Here is a 17,262-nt window from a genome sequence, read left to right as displayed (position 1 = left end):
AAGTCTATGCATATCTGTAGCTTCACAAGGAGCAAGCCCGTTCTCCGTAAAACAACTTTTGAACTTCATATTATTACAAATAATTCTGTTAAGTATTAAAGCGTCCGGTCAAACAGCTTCAGGAGAAATCACTGTGTTACAATAACAACAACAACAAAAAACTATCCAAGTCTCATAACTTCTGCCAACAATTTCAACTTAACATGAACACAAAGTGTCTTATAGAAGTTGCATTCAGACAATATCATTATGTAACAATAGCAAAATAATAGTCAAATTCACACAACTCCTGTAATTTTCTCAAAACAAATTGATAGTATAGTGTGGCTTACTACATATAATGACAAACAATCTTACATAATACATAAAGTTCTTGGCAAAGGAACTCGGAGGATTAGTGTGTTATGGAAAGGCAGACAGAGAGATGAGTAAGACTATCAACATACTTATATAGATTGATATAGAATAAAAGAAGATTTGAGATATGTAAACAGGAAACAGTAGTATATCGCTATTCAAAAGTCATAAATCGATTGAGAAAAAACAAATTTAACTAAAACAGATCGAAACACATCAATTATAAGACGGAAAACAACGGAACAACAGAAACACTGAATTGCATCTAAAATAACCGCCAACACACATAGAAACGGACTATTTGATAACAACTGCAATATTCTTGACTTGGTACAGGAGCCGACACACATGTTACGTCTGATGGACGTGTCTACTGGTATGGTAACAATGATATCCATCTTCATATGAATATATAAGACACTGATGCTTTTCGTTCATGTGTGTTGTTATATGGTGCATATATAGCCTTTAGTTGGCGATACATATATACACATGGAAAAAAGTATTGCAACACCTTAATTTTTTAAACCTTAAAAAATCAGCTTCATTTTTTGGATAGAATGCGATAAAATACTTGTATAATAATATTGAAACATTATTAATGATAACATTTCCACTAAAAGAAATTAAAAAAAATGTTTCAAAAAAAGATTTTTTGATTAACCACAATTTTGATACCAAAATGAAGTAATTTTGGTACAAAAAATTGCATTTTACAACTTTTACTGTAATCGAACAATAGGATGTCAGACATTTCAAAATAAGACTTAAAATGATTATTCACATCATCGTTGATCGTTATAGGCCAAAGAATCAATACTTCGTGAAGCCTCCATTCACACGGACAACCATCTCTTATATAACCTCTTCAAATCATGCCTGCCACTAATCGACGAATGTGTTGCTGAGGTTATTGCAACCATTCCTGGTGACGGGCATTGTTATTTCATGAAACGTGTGAACTGGAGTGACCTCTGACATACTTTACGCCTAAAATGACCCATATATGCTTAATATGGTTCAAATCCGGACCACGATTAGGCCAGGGAAGATAAACCGACATTCATAAGACCAATGAATCTTCCTCAACGATGCTTATTTCCAACGTTGGTGAGTTCTGACCATTTGATACGGGTCACTGTGTGTCTGTTCGTAAGCAAAGGTCTCCAAAATTGTCTTCTCGCACGATAACCAGTAGCTATGAATCGATTTCGATCAGTTCTTGTTTAAAGTCTTTATTTAGGATTGTACTGTTTGCAAATGGTTTCTTTTTGGCCTACCTTTACTCATAGGCTTGGTGTTTCCTAGCTAATGTTAAAGAGTGTCTTCCTGGTCTCGGTAGGTCTTTAACATCATTTGTTATGACTTATAGTGGAATGGTGATGACCTACAATATGTGTAATTTGTCGCAGGACATTCCTGCTTCTCACATGTTGTTAATATGTCATCTTGCTGCATTTGAGAGTTGCGGAAGACCCATTACATGGTCTCAATCACTTAACTTTACAAACTTAGTTATTTCAAGTGTTGAAAACGATGAGGATAAAAACATGTTTTATGGTTTACGGGTACAGTAGCTGCATGTGGAGATTAGAACTTATTGAGTCGTTATTTCTTGATTAAACTCAGGTGAGATATAAATAATGTCTAACTAGTTCTATATCAATAAATTATATCACAAAACAATAGAGGGTGTTTTTTTTTAATTTGAATTTCAATTTGGTGTTTCAATACTTTTTTCCATGTGTATAGTTGTGTTGAAAACAAATGCACCAACTTTCCTAACTGTGAAATAAAAACCTATCTGAACCACGACATTAAAATCGGAATGATGAGAAAATAGATTGCATGCATTCACCAGTATCTTTGATGAGCATTTTACAATCACTATGTCGCTGCTTCAGTTGGTGGTAGTTTCGTTCCCGGGGGGTATCGCCAAATCAGTAGTCAGCACGTCTGTGTTGACAAGACAAAAAGTATTAACAAAGATATCAAACTCCGTGGAAAATGGGGACGTCCATAAAAACAGACAAAATCAAACGTAAGACTTTATCAAACAACGAATTATAATTGATATGATCATATCTTTAATTGAATTGTTACATAACTGTGAAGTGCTCGAACGACTATAAATTTTCTATCCAGTAACAGATTACCTAAGTTTAATTTTGCAAAACATTTGCTCGGACGTTTAAATTGGGTCTTCAATTAACATTTTTCTTATATTTTTCTCTCGAGTGTCACTAGTGAGCCTTTTATAGACGAAACTCGACTATGACCTGGTTTATTGATGAGTTTTTGTTTCTCTTACATTGAATTATCATTGATATGGTCAGAATTATAAATTTTTACAAAACTTTTAATATTTGAAATACTTAGGCTTTTCTACCTCAGGAATAGCTTACTTCAGCTGTATTTGGCAACACTTTTAGGAATGTTTGGTACTTAATGCTCTTGAACTTCGAATTTCATTTGGCCTTTTCAACACTTTTTTTATTGGTGAGTCTTTTGTAGACGAAATGCGTTTCTGGCGCAAATATAAAATTTCAATCCTGGTATTTATGATGAGTTTATTAAGCTGTGGAAGCTGCAAAAACTAAACTATTGTTTCCATGAATTAAAAGCATTTGATAGATGTTATTTGTGCTTCTTTGTTAAATATTTGTTTGTTTTTGTTCTAATTAAGATTGTGACACAGTGATGACTACTGTGCCCTATTTTGACAATATAACCTGTTATGTCTGTTTTGTTGACGCATCGTTGTAAATATAATGGAATTTGATGTGACTGTCATACAAGTGAAAGGTTTAACGCTATGAAACTAGGTTCAATCCACTATTTTCTACATTTGAAAATGCCTGTACCAAGTCAGGAATATGACAGTTGATGTCCATTCGTTTGATGTGTTTTATTATTTGATTTTGCCATTTTATTAAGGACTTTCTGTTTTGAATTTTCCTCGGAGTTCAATATTTTTGTGATTTTACTTTTTAAATCATTAAGAGAAAAAGAAATAAAAACACCATTTTAGAATCAACATCAATACATTAAGAGTCAGAGAGAGAACTGTAAAGTGTTTTGAAAGCGTAATAACCAGCTGTCATAAAATTTGTCATAAGGATATTTGCTATGGTTGCCCCGAATACAAAGGACAATGGTGTTAACTCTAACCAACTAAGCAAGGTTTTCTTATTTATATTCCAGTGAAGATGAAAAAAAGGTTTCAAGAAAAGAACAACAGGAACTCTTTGATTTGAAATATAAGTCATTGAAATATGAAATGTAACTCAGAGAGAATTCTTCTTTTCTAAATCTTCTTTTCGTTCCAAAGTCATATTTTGCACTTGAGCAGTTCTCTTGAATGTATCTGAAACGGAATTGGAAGCTATCAACAGTAAAAGTTATCTGTACATATATATTTAATCATGCCATCTTGCTGTATAGTTGAGGTGTGGCAGAGATCAGTGGATAGTATTGAATTTGTTCCTGAAGTCATCCAACAAAAACCCGGGATTCATCAAAAACAATTGTAGTTTGTTTCATTCTTGAAAGGAAATAAATAAATTTAATCATCTTATTCACTCCTGTTTGGTTGACTTTGTCATTGTTTATGGTTCTTCTTTCTCCTAATGTATGGGTATTGTTTAATATATCAATATAAATATAAGGAGAAGTAGGATACTAGTAATTGCCAATGAAAAAACTCTCCATAATGACCAGGATGTGTTTTCTAGATGATTCCAAATGACGTTATATTCATATAGTTACACAAAGAAACATGATTGTATACAACTTTTTTGTTTTAAATCTGATTAAGACATAGAAGCCACTGCAATATTTAATATTTATATCTAATATGAGAGGAAACTAGACACTCTATGGGGCATGTTTTGCTCATCTGGTATTTCGTTATAAAAATTAATATTTATACTTAATGGTACTTTATGTTGTTTTCCAATACAGGATCCTCACGGTTTCGGTGTTACTGTTTACACTTGTGCTATATAGATATAGGAAGATGTGGTATGAGTGCCAATGAGACAACTCTCCATCCAAGTAACAATTTATAAAAGTAAACCATTATAGGTCAAGGTACGGCCTTCAACACGGAGCCTTGGCTCAAACCAAACAGCAAGCTATAAAGAGTCCCAAAAATTACAAGTGTAAAACCATTCAAACTGGAAAAACAACGGTCTAATCTATATAAAAACGAGAAACGAGAAATACTTATGAACCACATAAACAGACGACAACCACTGAACATCAGATTGTCCTTTTTATGTATTTACTTTGTCCATTTTATGTATTTGCCATGCCCATTTTATTTATTTGCTATATCCATTTTATGTATTTTCTATGTCTTTTTTATGTATTTGCTATGCACTTGTAGTACCCGTGGCGTATTGTCTATGTAATATATTGAATGTCTTTATCGCGTCCTCTTTGATTCTTCTATATGACAATGTAGGTAGCTTTAGTTTCCTCAGTCTTCTGGGTATATTGATTTGTTAAAACTTGGTATTTGTCATGTTGCTCGTTTTTGTACATTCTCAAAATTAATTCATTTTTAAATTATCCCTTTTTAAAGGTGCCCACACTGAACTAGTATAGTCTAAGTTCTTTTTCAATAAGGTTGTGTACAGTGAAAGGAAAATTTCAGCAGATTTTTAAATGATACTATGCAACACTAAAAATTTTATTGAATCAAAACTGTTTTGACAAAATCCTCTTCCGCTGTCGATTTTCGGCCCTGTTGAAATATTTCTATATTATGTCTTGCTGATTAGTTTTTCTGTTTAGAATTTCTCTTTTTCTATTATGTTTTCAATATCATAGGCATAATTACCCAAAATATGTAATAGTCATCATTTAAGGGCAACAAATCTTATATTGAGCTGGCTGACTACTTATATCAAATTAAATTTTAATATGAAGGGATGATTTCAATTTTACCACTTGAAACTCTTAGTTTAATAGCTTATTGGTGAGCAGTAACACTCTTCCAAGGAAATCATAATAGGAAACACAAGCTATGGAATATCGCATCAACTGGGCGACATATACTCAGTATGTAAATGCTGCTCGAAGCTGCTTGAATCATCGGTTGCTACATAGAAATGGAAAGTTTACAATTCTAGATGTAAGTCATGATATTAGGTAGACTTGACTAGTTAGTGTATCCTTATCTCAAGATCGATTGGATAGATTCATTTGACAAATATGTTTATAAGTGAGAGAAAATAATCTATATAGCGGATAGTGAAGTTAAAGGATACTGAGTCTTCTGTTCCTTTTTCCTAGAAAGTGCCTGTATAAAGTCTGTCTCACATGAATAAAGGATCAAGTCACAGCTGGTTCTTGTGTATTAAGATATTTGCCACTACTTGCATTCTACCCTATGTTTGTACTTTTATTTTTTACCATTGGTTACCTGGATAACGTCGGAATTGTCCGACACTTTTTTGTAAATAATTACTCTAATGATGATTATGACCAAGGTTTTGATTGTTCAGGTTATTTATGAGAAGAGTTTAATCAGAGTTAATGGATGAAAACTACTGCCTCCAAACAGCAACTACAAACGACAGAGGATGGACCAATACTCATTATATTGTGCAGAATTTTTTTTATTAAGATCTAAAATGTTTGTATTTTTTTTACTTCTGTTTGTAATGAACTTGTACAAAATTTTGAACAAAGAATACAGTTTTATTTATCTTTTTTCGTACACTAAACCAGGGATTATGATAGAGGAGGCACTAGTTAGTTTTGTTAATCTATCAGTGCCCTTAGCACACTCTTGGTCCATTGTGACTAGAACATTTAAGGAATAGAGCAAACACAATTAATTTGGGCTCATGTTAAAAGGAAAGAATACTTGTGAAACCCCCTCCACCTTTTCAATTTTTGAAGAGGCAAAATAAAAAGGAAAATAATATTATAACTATTTAAATATATTTAATGTATCTATGAAGCGTTAGAACATTCAATGTAAGTTACAGTATGATATCACAGACACTTAACACGAATCAGAAACCTACAACATAAACTTAATACAATTAAAAATAGATAAAAAAAGTACATACTCCCAAAATACACTAATATTCAATAAATATAAAAAAAAAGTTATAATGTTATTCATGTCCTTCGTAACCTGGGACTTAATGTAATGTAATTAATAAAATCAGTAATTAATCTTCCAAAATGCTTGACAATACCTAATATTTTTCAAAAGATTAAAAATAAAGAAACCCTTCACTAGAATGCTGGACTAGTGAAGTAAATTGTTAACCGCATGCAATATATTGTAGAATAAAAAAAAAAGATAAAAAATCTTAATTAGTATGTATTCATTTTGCTCACCATAGGATACAAGACATTTAACGTAGAGATAGGAAATCATAATGTTTTTTGGGTAAAGGGGTAGGGGGTAAGGGGTGCTGTCCTACCTCAAACCTAACAGAAAACAATAATAAAGTATGCACAAGACCTTTTACAGCTACCATATGTATATATTTTTTATCATATTAATACAATTACTGCATTATAACAGTTATGCTTATAATTTTAAAAATGCTTTGATGTTTGCAAAACAAAAGTGTTCAAATGACTGACTATGAACATTCCACTGTTAAAAATGATCTAAGAAAAAGAAGAAGAAAAAAATCAAATTGGAATATTTGTATCTATTCAAATCTTTTATATTAAAAACTATGTCTGTTTTTCTTTATTTTGGCAAAATATAAAAATCCAAGAAATATGACTAATTCATAATTCTAGATAAATATAGATTACTAAAATTTCTTAAATGAGCAGCAGAAATAAACTATTAGAAAAAACTCTTCATATGTATTTTTGTTTCATTTTAGGAGAGTTGTTTTTGTGATTTTGCAGGTTTGATGGAACCTCATCTTCTACTAACAACTCTATGAATTTTGTGAAAAATGTTTTATTATACGATTCTTTGTTTGCGTCCACTGCCTTTTCTTGGTACTGTCATATTTCTCTTTATAAACATCCCTCCATCATCATTTGTTTTCTTTGCTTTGACAACTTTCTTTACTTTCCTGGTCCTTTGGACATAGTCATCTTCATCACTTGATTGGTACTAGTGAGAGAAAAAAAACAGGTAGAAATAAATTTTGCTGAAAGTTCTATCTGTTGGAAAAGAGTAAATATCCTAAAACAATTCCATAAAAGCAATATGTGTGTCATATATCTGTATATCTTTAAGTATCTTGCTTGAAAACTGTCGGATTAACAAAATTGGTAGTGTTTTTTGGTAAAATTTGATGAAAAAATTACTAAGTTGGAAAGTTTGAAAAATTCACAAAAATATTTCATGCATATTCAGAACAAGAACATATTTTTAAAAACATGTATCAATTGTAAAATCCAAAATAATAGTTACTACTGTACAAACAGAATGCATGCTATGGCAGGATTTTACAGTATTAATCTTAACAATATGCTGATTGTTTTTTGACAAAAGAATTTGAGTTAACTATGTACTGCCAATTTTTATTATAATTTTATTGTTTAGGCCTAAAATCTGAGTCCTTGTTCATGGTTGTGAGGTTTATCACAAGGACTATCTAAAGAATTTTCATGTTTAACATCATGTATACATCATTATAATATTTCCTGATATCAAAAACAGCAACTTTTCTTTTTACCAATCAACATTAGGAGGATAACTGCTAAAATGCTAAATAGTCTTTTGTCATATTGATTTGAGTTCACAATACAAGGGAGATAGTTGCTTACATATTACATCTTCCTTTGCAAGAATGACTTGAGTTTACAATACAGGGGAGATCATTACTTACATTCTTATTCATCCCTATCGAAAATGATTTGAGTTCTCCATACAAGGGAGACAATTACTTACATCTTGGTCACTGCCATATGTTCTAGCCTGTACTTCATACTTCAGGTCAGCTATTTCTCTCCTGTACTGATCTAGTTGTGCCTCTAATTTCTCTCTTCTCAATCTTTCATAGTCTAATTGTGCTTCTAACTCACTAATAGTCCTAAAATATAAACAAGTAGATTATAGAGATATCATACTTTCTAGAGAAAATTTTTAATTTTTTAATTTTAATTGTTTACATTTTAAAAATGAAAGGAACATTTTCAATATGTATTCAAAATTTTCAAGAAAGTTTGAAGATTCTGATGATTTAAATTCTTTTGGAGATTAATTACACAAAACAGGTATCCTCTGTTCCATGAATACCCACCCTCCCCTAGCTCCATTATAAATATACTATCCATGAATACCCACCCTCCCCTAGCTCCATTATAAATATACTATCCATGAATACCCACCCTCCCCTAGCTCCATTATAAATATACTATCCATGAATACCCACCCTCCCCTAGCTCCATTATAAATATACTATCCATGAATACCCACCCTCCCCTAGCTCCATTATAAATATACTATCCATGAATACACACCCTCCCCTAGCTCCGTTATAAATATACTATCCATGAATACCCACCCTCCCCTAGCTCCATTATAAATATACTATCCATGAATACCCACCCTCCCCTAGCTCCGTTATAAATATACTATCCATGAATACCCACCCTCCCCTAGCTCCATTATAAATATACTATCCATGAATACCCACCCTCCCCTAGCTCCATTATAAATATACTATCCATGAATACCCACCCTCCCCTAGCTCCATTATAAATATACTATCCATGAATACCCACCCTCCCCTAGCTCCATTATAAATATACTATCCATGAATACCCACCCTCCCCTAGCTCCATTATAAATATACTATCCATGAATACCCACCCTCCCCTAGCTCCATTATAAATATACTATCCATGAATACCCACCCTCCCCTAGCTCCATTATAAATATACTATAAAAAAAGGTTTGTACTCAAATGGTTTTTTTTTATTCCACAACATTGATTGACTGTTGCGTGTTCCACATTATAATTGATTCATCTTTGCATTATAACCAAGATTTCATATTACTTACTTGTCTTTATCCCTTACTTCTTGCAGACGTTTTCTGTCTTCTGACAAACGTCCTCCTAATTGTGTGTAGTTCTTTTTGGCAATTTCCAATAATCTATCTAATTCCTCAAGTTTTTCTTTTGCTCTTACTATAAAAAAAAAATGCATTCCTCTTAATATAGTACACAAATTTACTACCTGCATCTTTTAACTGGGCCTTCATCATATCATGCATGTATTGATTAAAAATTGGGGACCAAGGTCCTCTCACAACATTTTTCTATTCTGTTACTTGGTGTTTTTTTCATTTAAAAAAAAAAACATTGAAGCAAATCAATTTGCCAACTTGAAATAAAGTGAAAGAATTTGCTCACAAAACAAGTAAGTGGCTACTTCGATATTCCTTAAACTGATAATGCATTTACTATGGATGAAATATCAGCACACATAAGTATGCTCTGCATTTTAAAAAAAACACTGATCAGAAAGTTAACTAGATATAGGAAGATGTGGTATGAGTACCAATGAGACAACTCTCCATCCAAGTAACAATTTATAAAAGTAAAACATTATAGGTCAAGGTAAGGCTGATTGTTTAAAAAAAAAGTTTATTTATAGCACATGCCTCAGGGAAAACAGTTTAGCCAATAAAAATGTACCATATACCTTTCTGTTGTTTCCTCTGTTTTTCTGTCAGATTAACACCTTTAGAATCAGTATTACCATCTTCATCTTCTGATCCCTCTCCTGCTACTGTTGATGATTCTTCCTCTACAAATGTAGCAAATATAACTTCAATATTGTAAAATATATATAATATTCAACATTGCATATGAATAAGTTATTTTAAAATTAATTACCTTATTGATGCTCTTAAAATAAGCCTCTTATCTTCTTTTATTCAAATATGTGTTAATTTTCAAAATAATTTTTTGTTCAAAATATATAAATTTATGAATGTAAATAAGAAAATACTTTTTCTGATTTCCTGTAACAAATAAAACAAACAAAACATATTCTACTGATATTGTTCGACATACCAGGCTCTCCACCCAGAATCTTGACACAAGCTAACTGTCCAAATCTCCTGGCAATGTCACGAGGAAGTTCTCCAGCTTGATTGGCTATCGACATGTTGGCACCCATCTCTATCAACCATTGTAACACATGGATATGACCCTGTCCAGCAGCTGAAAGAAAGGTAGGATGTTCATAATAAAGACTTCATAAGCTAATCATAAATTTAAAAAATTAGAAAATATGGTCTGATTGTCATTGATACAACTCTCCACCAGAGACCAAACAGTGTAGAAGTTGTTGATAACAGCACAAGCTTTGGCCACAGTGTGTGCTAAAAGATCAAATTATATAGTGATCAGAAATAACAAAAAATCACAATATCTTTATTTGTAATATCAGAACAGTCAGGATTCTACTTCGTCAAAATTATCTCCCCATTACGCCAGTTCATTTTCACAATCGTAGAAATGGAAGCCATTGTAGGGATGACGCGCTGCCGATTTTGCCCCTGAAAAACAATGAATTTATCCACATAGCACCAGTACAATCCTTATATGTCAAATGTATTTTAAAAGACAAATATATCTACTGGCTAATGAGCATCAGTTAATGATCTTCTCTGCTTTGATTCAGCTTAAAACTATTGTCTGATCGATTGTCAGGTGGAATTTTCTAAAATTCATAAACATTTAATGAAATTCTAATTAAATATTTCGTGGAATTATTATAGTGGTTGAACTTGAAGACTATAAACCCTAGTTATCACACACAAAAAACATTATTTTTCGAAGATATGCATTTTCATCATCCAACTTGAAAGACTTTCGTCAAGTATTTTTAGTAAATATATCTACAAAATTTTGTAGAAACCAATATAGCAAGGATAACATACCTTTATGTGCAGGTGTAGCACCTTTGTCGTCTCTCTCGTTGATGTTTACAACACCATTTTCTATCAGCATGCGTAGATGTCCTAAGTCTCCATTGTAAGCTGCTACATGGGCTGGAAATGCTAAATCTGTAGGTAATAAAAAATGGATTGAAATTAATTTCTATTTATGTGATAGTTGTTGCTTAACATTGCAAAAACAGCCATATAAAACATATGCTTTTAAAATGTAAACCAGTCTATCTATTTAATGTTAGATTTTCATACAAATTCATGACGAAAAAAACACTAATGGAGGACAAAAACCTCATTAATAGTATAATTAAGTGATTTCTAAAACAATATTGAAATACAAAATCATTGTTACTTGGTAATCCTTCCAAATTTTCTTTGGATTTCATGAACTTATAGCTACGCAAACATATCAACATTTCTTTAATCTCATAATTTTTTTTTAAGAATTGTCTTTTTTACCTGTCTATATTTTTTTTACATTTTCATTTTTTTTCTAAAAAAAATAATTTTAAACTTTTAATTTCATGATTTTGAGGAATGAAAAGGGGGTGCGTAACTGTGTACTTTTCGCAGTTAGAAACAGTACTTGAATAGAAGTTATATGATACTTGGAACCATGTTAGAAAATTTTTAAGGTATTAAAATTATTGAAATTATTTTGTTGTAGTTTAATGTGTAATGCCCTTAATTCAAGGTTGTTGCTTTCCAATGATTACTTTATTGTGTGTTTAGCTCTTTAGTTTACAGTCTTCTGTAAGGAATAATTAAACCAATACCAAAATGTTTTCCTCTTTATCATTCTCATAAACATTGGTAACTATTACATAGCAGTGACCTACTTTCTGTCTCCTCTGGGTGATCTCTTTCCCATTCCAAACCATTGATATAATCAATGACATTTTCTTTGTAAAACTGTTGAGCCAGATCTTTTGGTGTCTCTCCTTGATCATTCCTGGCTCCTAGCACATGGAGTGGTGTAACCCCTATACTGACTAGGTACTTAAGACAAGGGAGCTGTCCTTCTGATGCTGCTAAATGGGCTAGATAAAACAAACAGACAAAAGTTATAAAATACTTAGCCATTTTGATACTGGAAGAATGAGAAACAAGTTCTAACTATATAAGTTAATAGATTCAATAAAAAAAAAAAATTTTAACTGACAAAGTATTGTATGTAGTATATTTGCACAGAAAGAAAGAAATGAACATTAGACTAATATGCTCACGGCTATAAATACTTTACCCTAAAAAAAAATTTAAACAGGCTGGGGTTTGATGAAATTTTGTACGATAAGGTATAAGTTATAACTATAACATAAATTATAATTTGCTGGTACATTTTGTAGTTGATAAATTAAATGGTATTTTAAAATATTTATATGCACTTTTAGTATTTTTTTGTTTAGTTATGGCTTTTGTTCAAACCAATTTAATCATATCTTAATATATAACTGCTTTAATGGTCTTCTATTAAGTCTCAGTTAAAGTACCGGTACTTCATTTTACAATGTATTCACTGGTCACAGCAAATCTTAACCAAACTACAAAATGTATATACAAACCTGGGGTATTGCCACAGTTATCTGTATGGTCTACTTCAGCACCCCACTTAATCAACATCTGTAGACATCCCAGACGGCCATGGTAGGAAGCACAATGTACTGGGGTCCAACCATTCTTATCTGTCACATTCACATCCTATATAAAATGTAAATATAAAATTTGTATAATTTAATTTGAATCAAAAAACAAAATAAAATGTTAAATTTCAATTTTTTAGGATATACAATGATAAAAATTATATGAATTCATGGAATTATTTTCTCTTCTACTATTACCATATTGAACAGAAGATGTTTACTCAAGGCTTAGGACAGTGTTTTGACATCTTATTTTTGACATATACGACTTTATGCACATGGTTTAAATTCTCCTTGGTCATTCCCTGACTGTATGTATATCACCAGGCAGAGTATGGGAGAAAAACGTCACTCAAAATACTTATTAGACTGTCATTTATTTTTACCAAGTCAGCAGCTCTATGGCTATTCTTTTTGCTGAAGACATTTATTGATCATAGAAAGAAAATTTACTTCAGTTACATGAATATTTTCTAAGTATTTTTTTTGGCTTAATATATCATTTGAGAATTTTGTAATCTATCACACTTACAACACCAGCTCGTAGAATGGTACATAATGTGAACGAATTGCCATGGGCTGATGCTAGATGTGCTGGTTGACTTCCTCTAACGTCTTTTGATGTCATACTAACACCATTATTTACTAAGGCCTACAAGTAAGGTAAATAAATAATGATTAATACAAAAATAAATGGGGAATGTGTCCATGGGACATAGATGATGCCCTCCTGCTTGCATATAATGTAATAAAGGGACATAACTCAAGAACTGTAAAAGGGGCCCTACCCAAATATGTACTTGTTCTGAATTTTGTGGTAATAAGAATTGTGCATACGTTTCATAACATTTAGTTGAGGCAAACTTAAGTTAAAGAACGGAAACAAAAAATTCAGCAATATGTCCATCTGTAAAGGGGGATAACTCTAGAACAGTAAGTAACATAACCAAAAAAAGAAGGTAATAATGGCACCAGGAGATGCATTATACAAAGAGCATAATTACTATGGAGTAATTTGTTATGATGATCAGTTTATATTGCCTAAGCTTAAGTTTTCAGTATTGTCTGCTTTATTTATTGTGTTATATTATTTTTTTTTAACCTCTAATGACAGAGTTTATGTTGCTAATCATGATAACCTTTCTTTTAAGATATGCAACTTAAATTTGTTACAAATATTTTTTACTGATACATCATTATTGAATTATATTTAAGAGTTCTTGTCTCTAATATGTTGATCATTGACTGGAATATTTTCTTTATTCATAGTCAATAGAGTACAACACTCTATAATAATTTGGTATTTTTTCTTATAAATTAGAGCCATATTTAACACAACAATATTAAAAAGCAAAACATCAGCTTCTGATCCTTTTACTTTTCACACCAAACAATTTATATACCTGCATACAAGCATCTTGTCCTCTGATAGCTGCTATATGTGCTGGTGTCCATCCTCTAGATGTTGCTACTGTAGCATCAGCTCCATGCCATAGCAACCAATGTAAACACTGAAAACAACAAAATGGGTTGCAGTGACATAACATAGATTTAACATTTCACGGGTAAACAGTTTCAAAATCATCAGTGAAACAATGCTGGTAAATGATTCTGATTCAAAGGTTTTTTCTCTAAAGAACAGTTTTAGATTAATTGCTTTGCAACAATCTTAAATGTGCATTTAATACAGACACATATTTGTTTCAAAAGAATCATTCAATCATATTTCAGAGAGAAAAAAGAGGTCAATGCTTGTTTTTTTTATATTTCAATTTAAGTTTTGTCTTAAAATATCTGTGACTCAATTCAGCATGTAAGCATTTTAATTAATTTACTGTAATTTGACCTTTAGATAATTATAAATTAAGATACAAAGTATACTACCTCAAGTGCTCCAGAATTAGCTGCAGTGTGTAGTGGTGTGAATTTATCTTTCTCTTCAACTTCATTGATACTGGCACCATTCTTCACCATAGCTTCCAGTTCCAATACATCTCCAACTTCAACTGCTCCATGGATACCTGTATACTTCTTCTTTGCTCCTGTAAACAATTTATCTATTTTATTAATAGGTCTAATGGAAAAAGTAAAATAGATAAAATCATAAAAGTAAAATCATAAACATACAATGTATACATGTACTTTAAAGTTTTCATTATGTTTTATTGACCAAATTTTTTTTTATTTAGTATCGGTTGGCTATTGCAGGTTAAGTATACAAATACTTTATTCACAGGGTCATTCAATAATCAAACAAAGTAATAGCCAATCCATGTTACATCATATCATGTAGTTCGTTCATACTGCATGTGGCATTATACAAAATGTAAAGGATAAAATTGACTGATTATATAGATAACAAAATGTCCATGTATGAAGTATAATATGTATGCTAATCATTACACATACATATTCATTTTCTAAATAGAGTTTGTTTAATCTATATACATGATAATACATTGTATATAACAATTTGAATCGCAATGATTTAGCATATAACAAATTAAAAACTATGACAGATGTACATGTATTGGTAGTGCACAAAAATGGTTATTGGGAGCTGGCATGTCAGTAACTGCTAGTTTTCCTTTGAAAATTAAGGTTGGCGATAGCAATTTTGCTTAGTTTCTTCTATTTTAATATTAGACTCAGGCTCATGCGCAAAACAAGCCCGTCAGAGGCTGAACGATGCTTTCAGGCATCTTGGATTTGTTAACATGGTCATGTATAGTAATCCAGCTGCCCGTGCCTTCCCACCTTAAATAATTGTTGCATAATAAGTAATGAATTTTTGAAAACTGTTTGATTCATAGAACGTGTATGTTCATGCTGTTTTTACTAGTTCTTGTTCATGGTCAATTGAAAATTACACAGACATGACAGAAATATTTGATATTCGAGTGAATATGTATTTTATTTTTTTTCAACAACGGCCACCATTTAAGTGCAATGGCGGTCACACATGTCAGCTGTACAAAACATATAGTGAATCTAATGCTTACTCATCATTATTTCAGTAACTTTCAACTGATGCACAGTCATTGCTAGTTCTCCTATTTATATATTCTGATAGATGTCTTTTATTAAATGCAGAAGAATTGATTTCCAGTGATCAGTGTTTTGTTTACTGACAAAGGGTGTGGTTAAGGTGCTTTTGTTTTTATTTGTTGGGTGAACTCGGGTTATGGATAATATTTTTCTCATGAGTTCAGGGGGCAAATTCCTTTTATGGGAAGGATAAATAAAGATTATCAATCTTTGACAGGTATCTCATTTTTTCTGTCCATGTAGTTCAATTACGTTGGAACTTAGTTTTACAGTAATAATGTGTGTATTATTAATTTTTGTGAGTTTGCTTATTCCACTTTGGTTTAAGGTTTAGGGGAAGGGTTGAGATCTAACAAAACATGTTTAACCCCACCACATTTTTCCAAATGTCTTTCCAAAAAGTCCTTTAGCCTTAAAGCATAATTAAAAAGAATGGGGCGAACAGACTAGGATTCAGTTGTTAACTGCTCTTTAGTTAGTACATATTTCTTTGACACATTCCACATTTTTCATTCTTCTTTCGATATACTGTGTAATTTATTGTAAAAAGGACAATACAAATACTAACTACTAGTTTAAGAACAGGATATTGTAATTTAAACTCGTATAAATCAATGATATGCCCAGCACTCTTCGACAAATGCAGCTGTGGACAAATAGAAACAGTTGACCATTATCTTCTGTATTCAATCATATATGTATTGTGGAATATATCATATAAGCATATAAAATTGGTTTATTCTATCAATTTCCAGGTGTAAATCATCCATTTCTTGGCTGATATACTTATATATAGTTATGAATTACATGTATATATGTATACATGTAAACTTGTAAGTCGTTGGAAAATTGAATAAACTAAAGTTTGATCCTCAACATCGTGGGTTTTAGGTTGGAAACAAAAGGTTCAGTGGAGTGGGACTCCCCTATTTTACACTGTTTGTTAACCTTAAGACAAATAATATATTTTTACCTGGCATCTTAACAGCTTGGTTACCAGCAATGTTTACATCAATTTACAGGCTCGCAGAAAAGAATAATGGAAAGATTTTTTTTAAATTTAAAATTCAAAAGTATCTTTTGTTTATGAATCAATTTCAATGTAAAAATTGAGTAAAATTGAATTGAACAGACAGCTTAATTTTATGATTTTGAAAATATTTGAAGTGCGGACGTCGTGGAGAGCACCCTCAACATTTTCTCCATTTTTTTTTCATTAAAGTGTTTTAATTGTTTTATTTATCTTAGTTTTAAATTATTATATATTTTAATATGATACCACAAAGAGATGTATTGTTATTTTAACAA

At 31.4% G+C, this 17,262-nt stretch overlaps 1 protein-coding gene across 1 annotated transcript; it reads right to left on the bottom strand.

The window, feature by feature from the left end:
• Positions 1-6,303: 6,303 nt before the first annotated feature.
• Positions 6,304-17,153, bottom strand: LOC139517593 (ankyrin repeat domain-containing protein 42-like). Its single transcript, XM_071308811.1, has 12 exons — positions 16,928-17,153; positions 14,791-14,948; positions 14,310-14,417; positions 13,439-13,558; positions 12,829-12,964; positions 12,106-12,306; positions 11,255-11,380; positions 10,383-10,532; positions 10,009-10,113; positions 9,365-9,491; positions 8,249-8,390; positions 6,304-7,465 (listed from the first exon to the last, which is right to left on the bottom strand). The coding sequence occupies exons 1-12, from the start codon at positions 16,932-16,934 to the stop codon at positions 7,310-7,312; spliced, it is 1,536 nt and encodes a 511-aa protein (XP_071164912.1). The 5' UTR covers positions 16,935-17,153; the 3' UTR covers positions 6,304-7,309.
• Between the last annotated feature and the right edge of the window lie 109 nt (positions 17,154-17,262).

The sequence above is a fragment of the Mytilus edulis genome, chromosome 3 (assembly GCF_963676685.1).
Source record: "Mytilus edulis chromosome 3, xbMytEdul2.2, whole genome shotgun sequence".
In the NCBI taxonomy this organism is placed as follows: Eukaryota; Metazoa; Mollusca; class Bivalvia; order Mytilida; family Mytilidae; genus Mytilus; species Mytilus edulis.
Note: the sequence above shows the minus strand (reverse complement) of the source record. Positions and strands in the feature narration are given on the sequence as shown.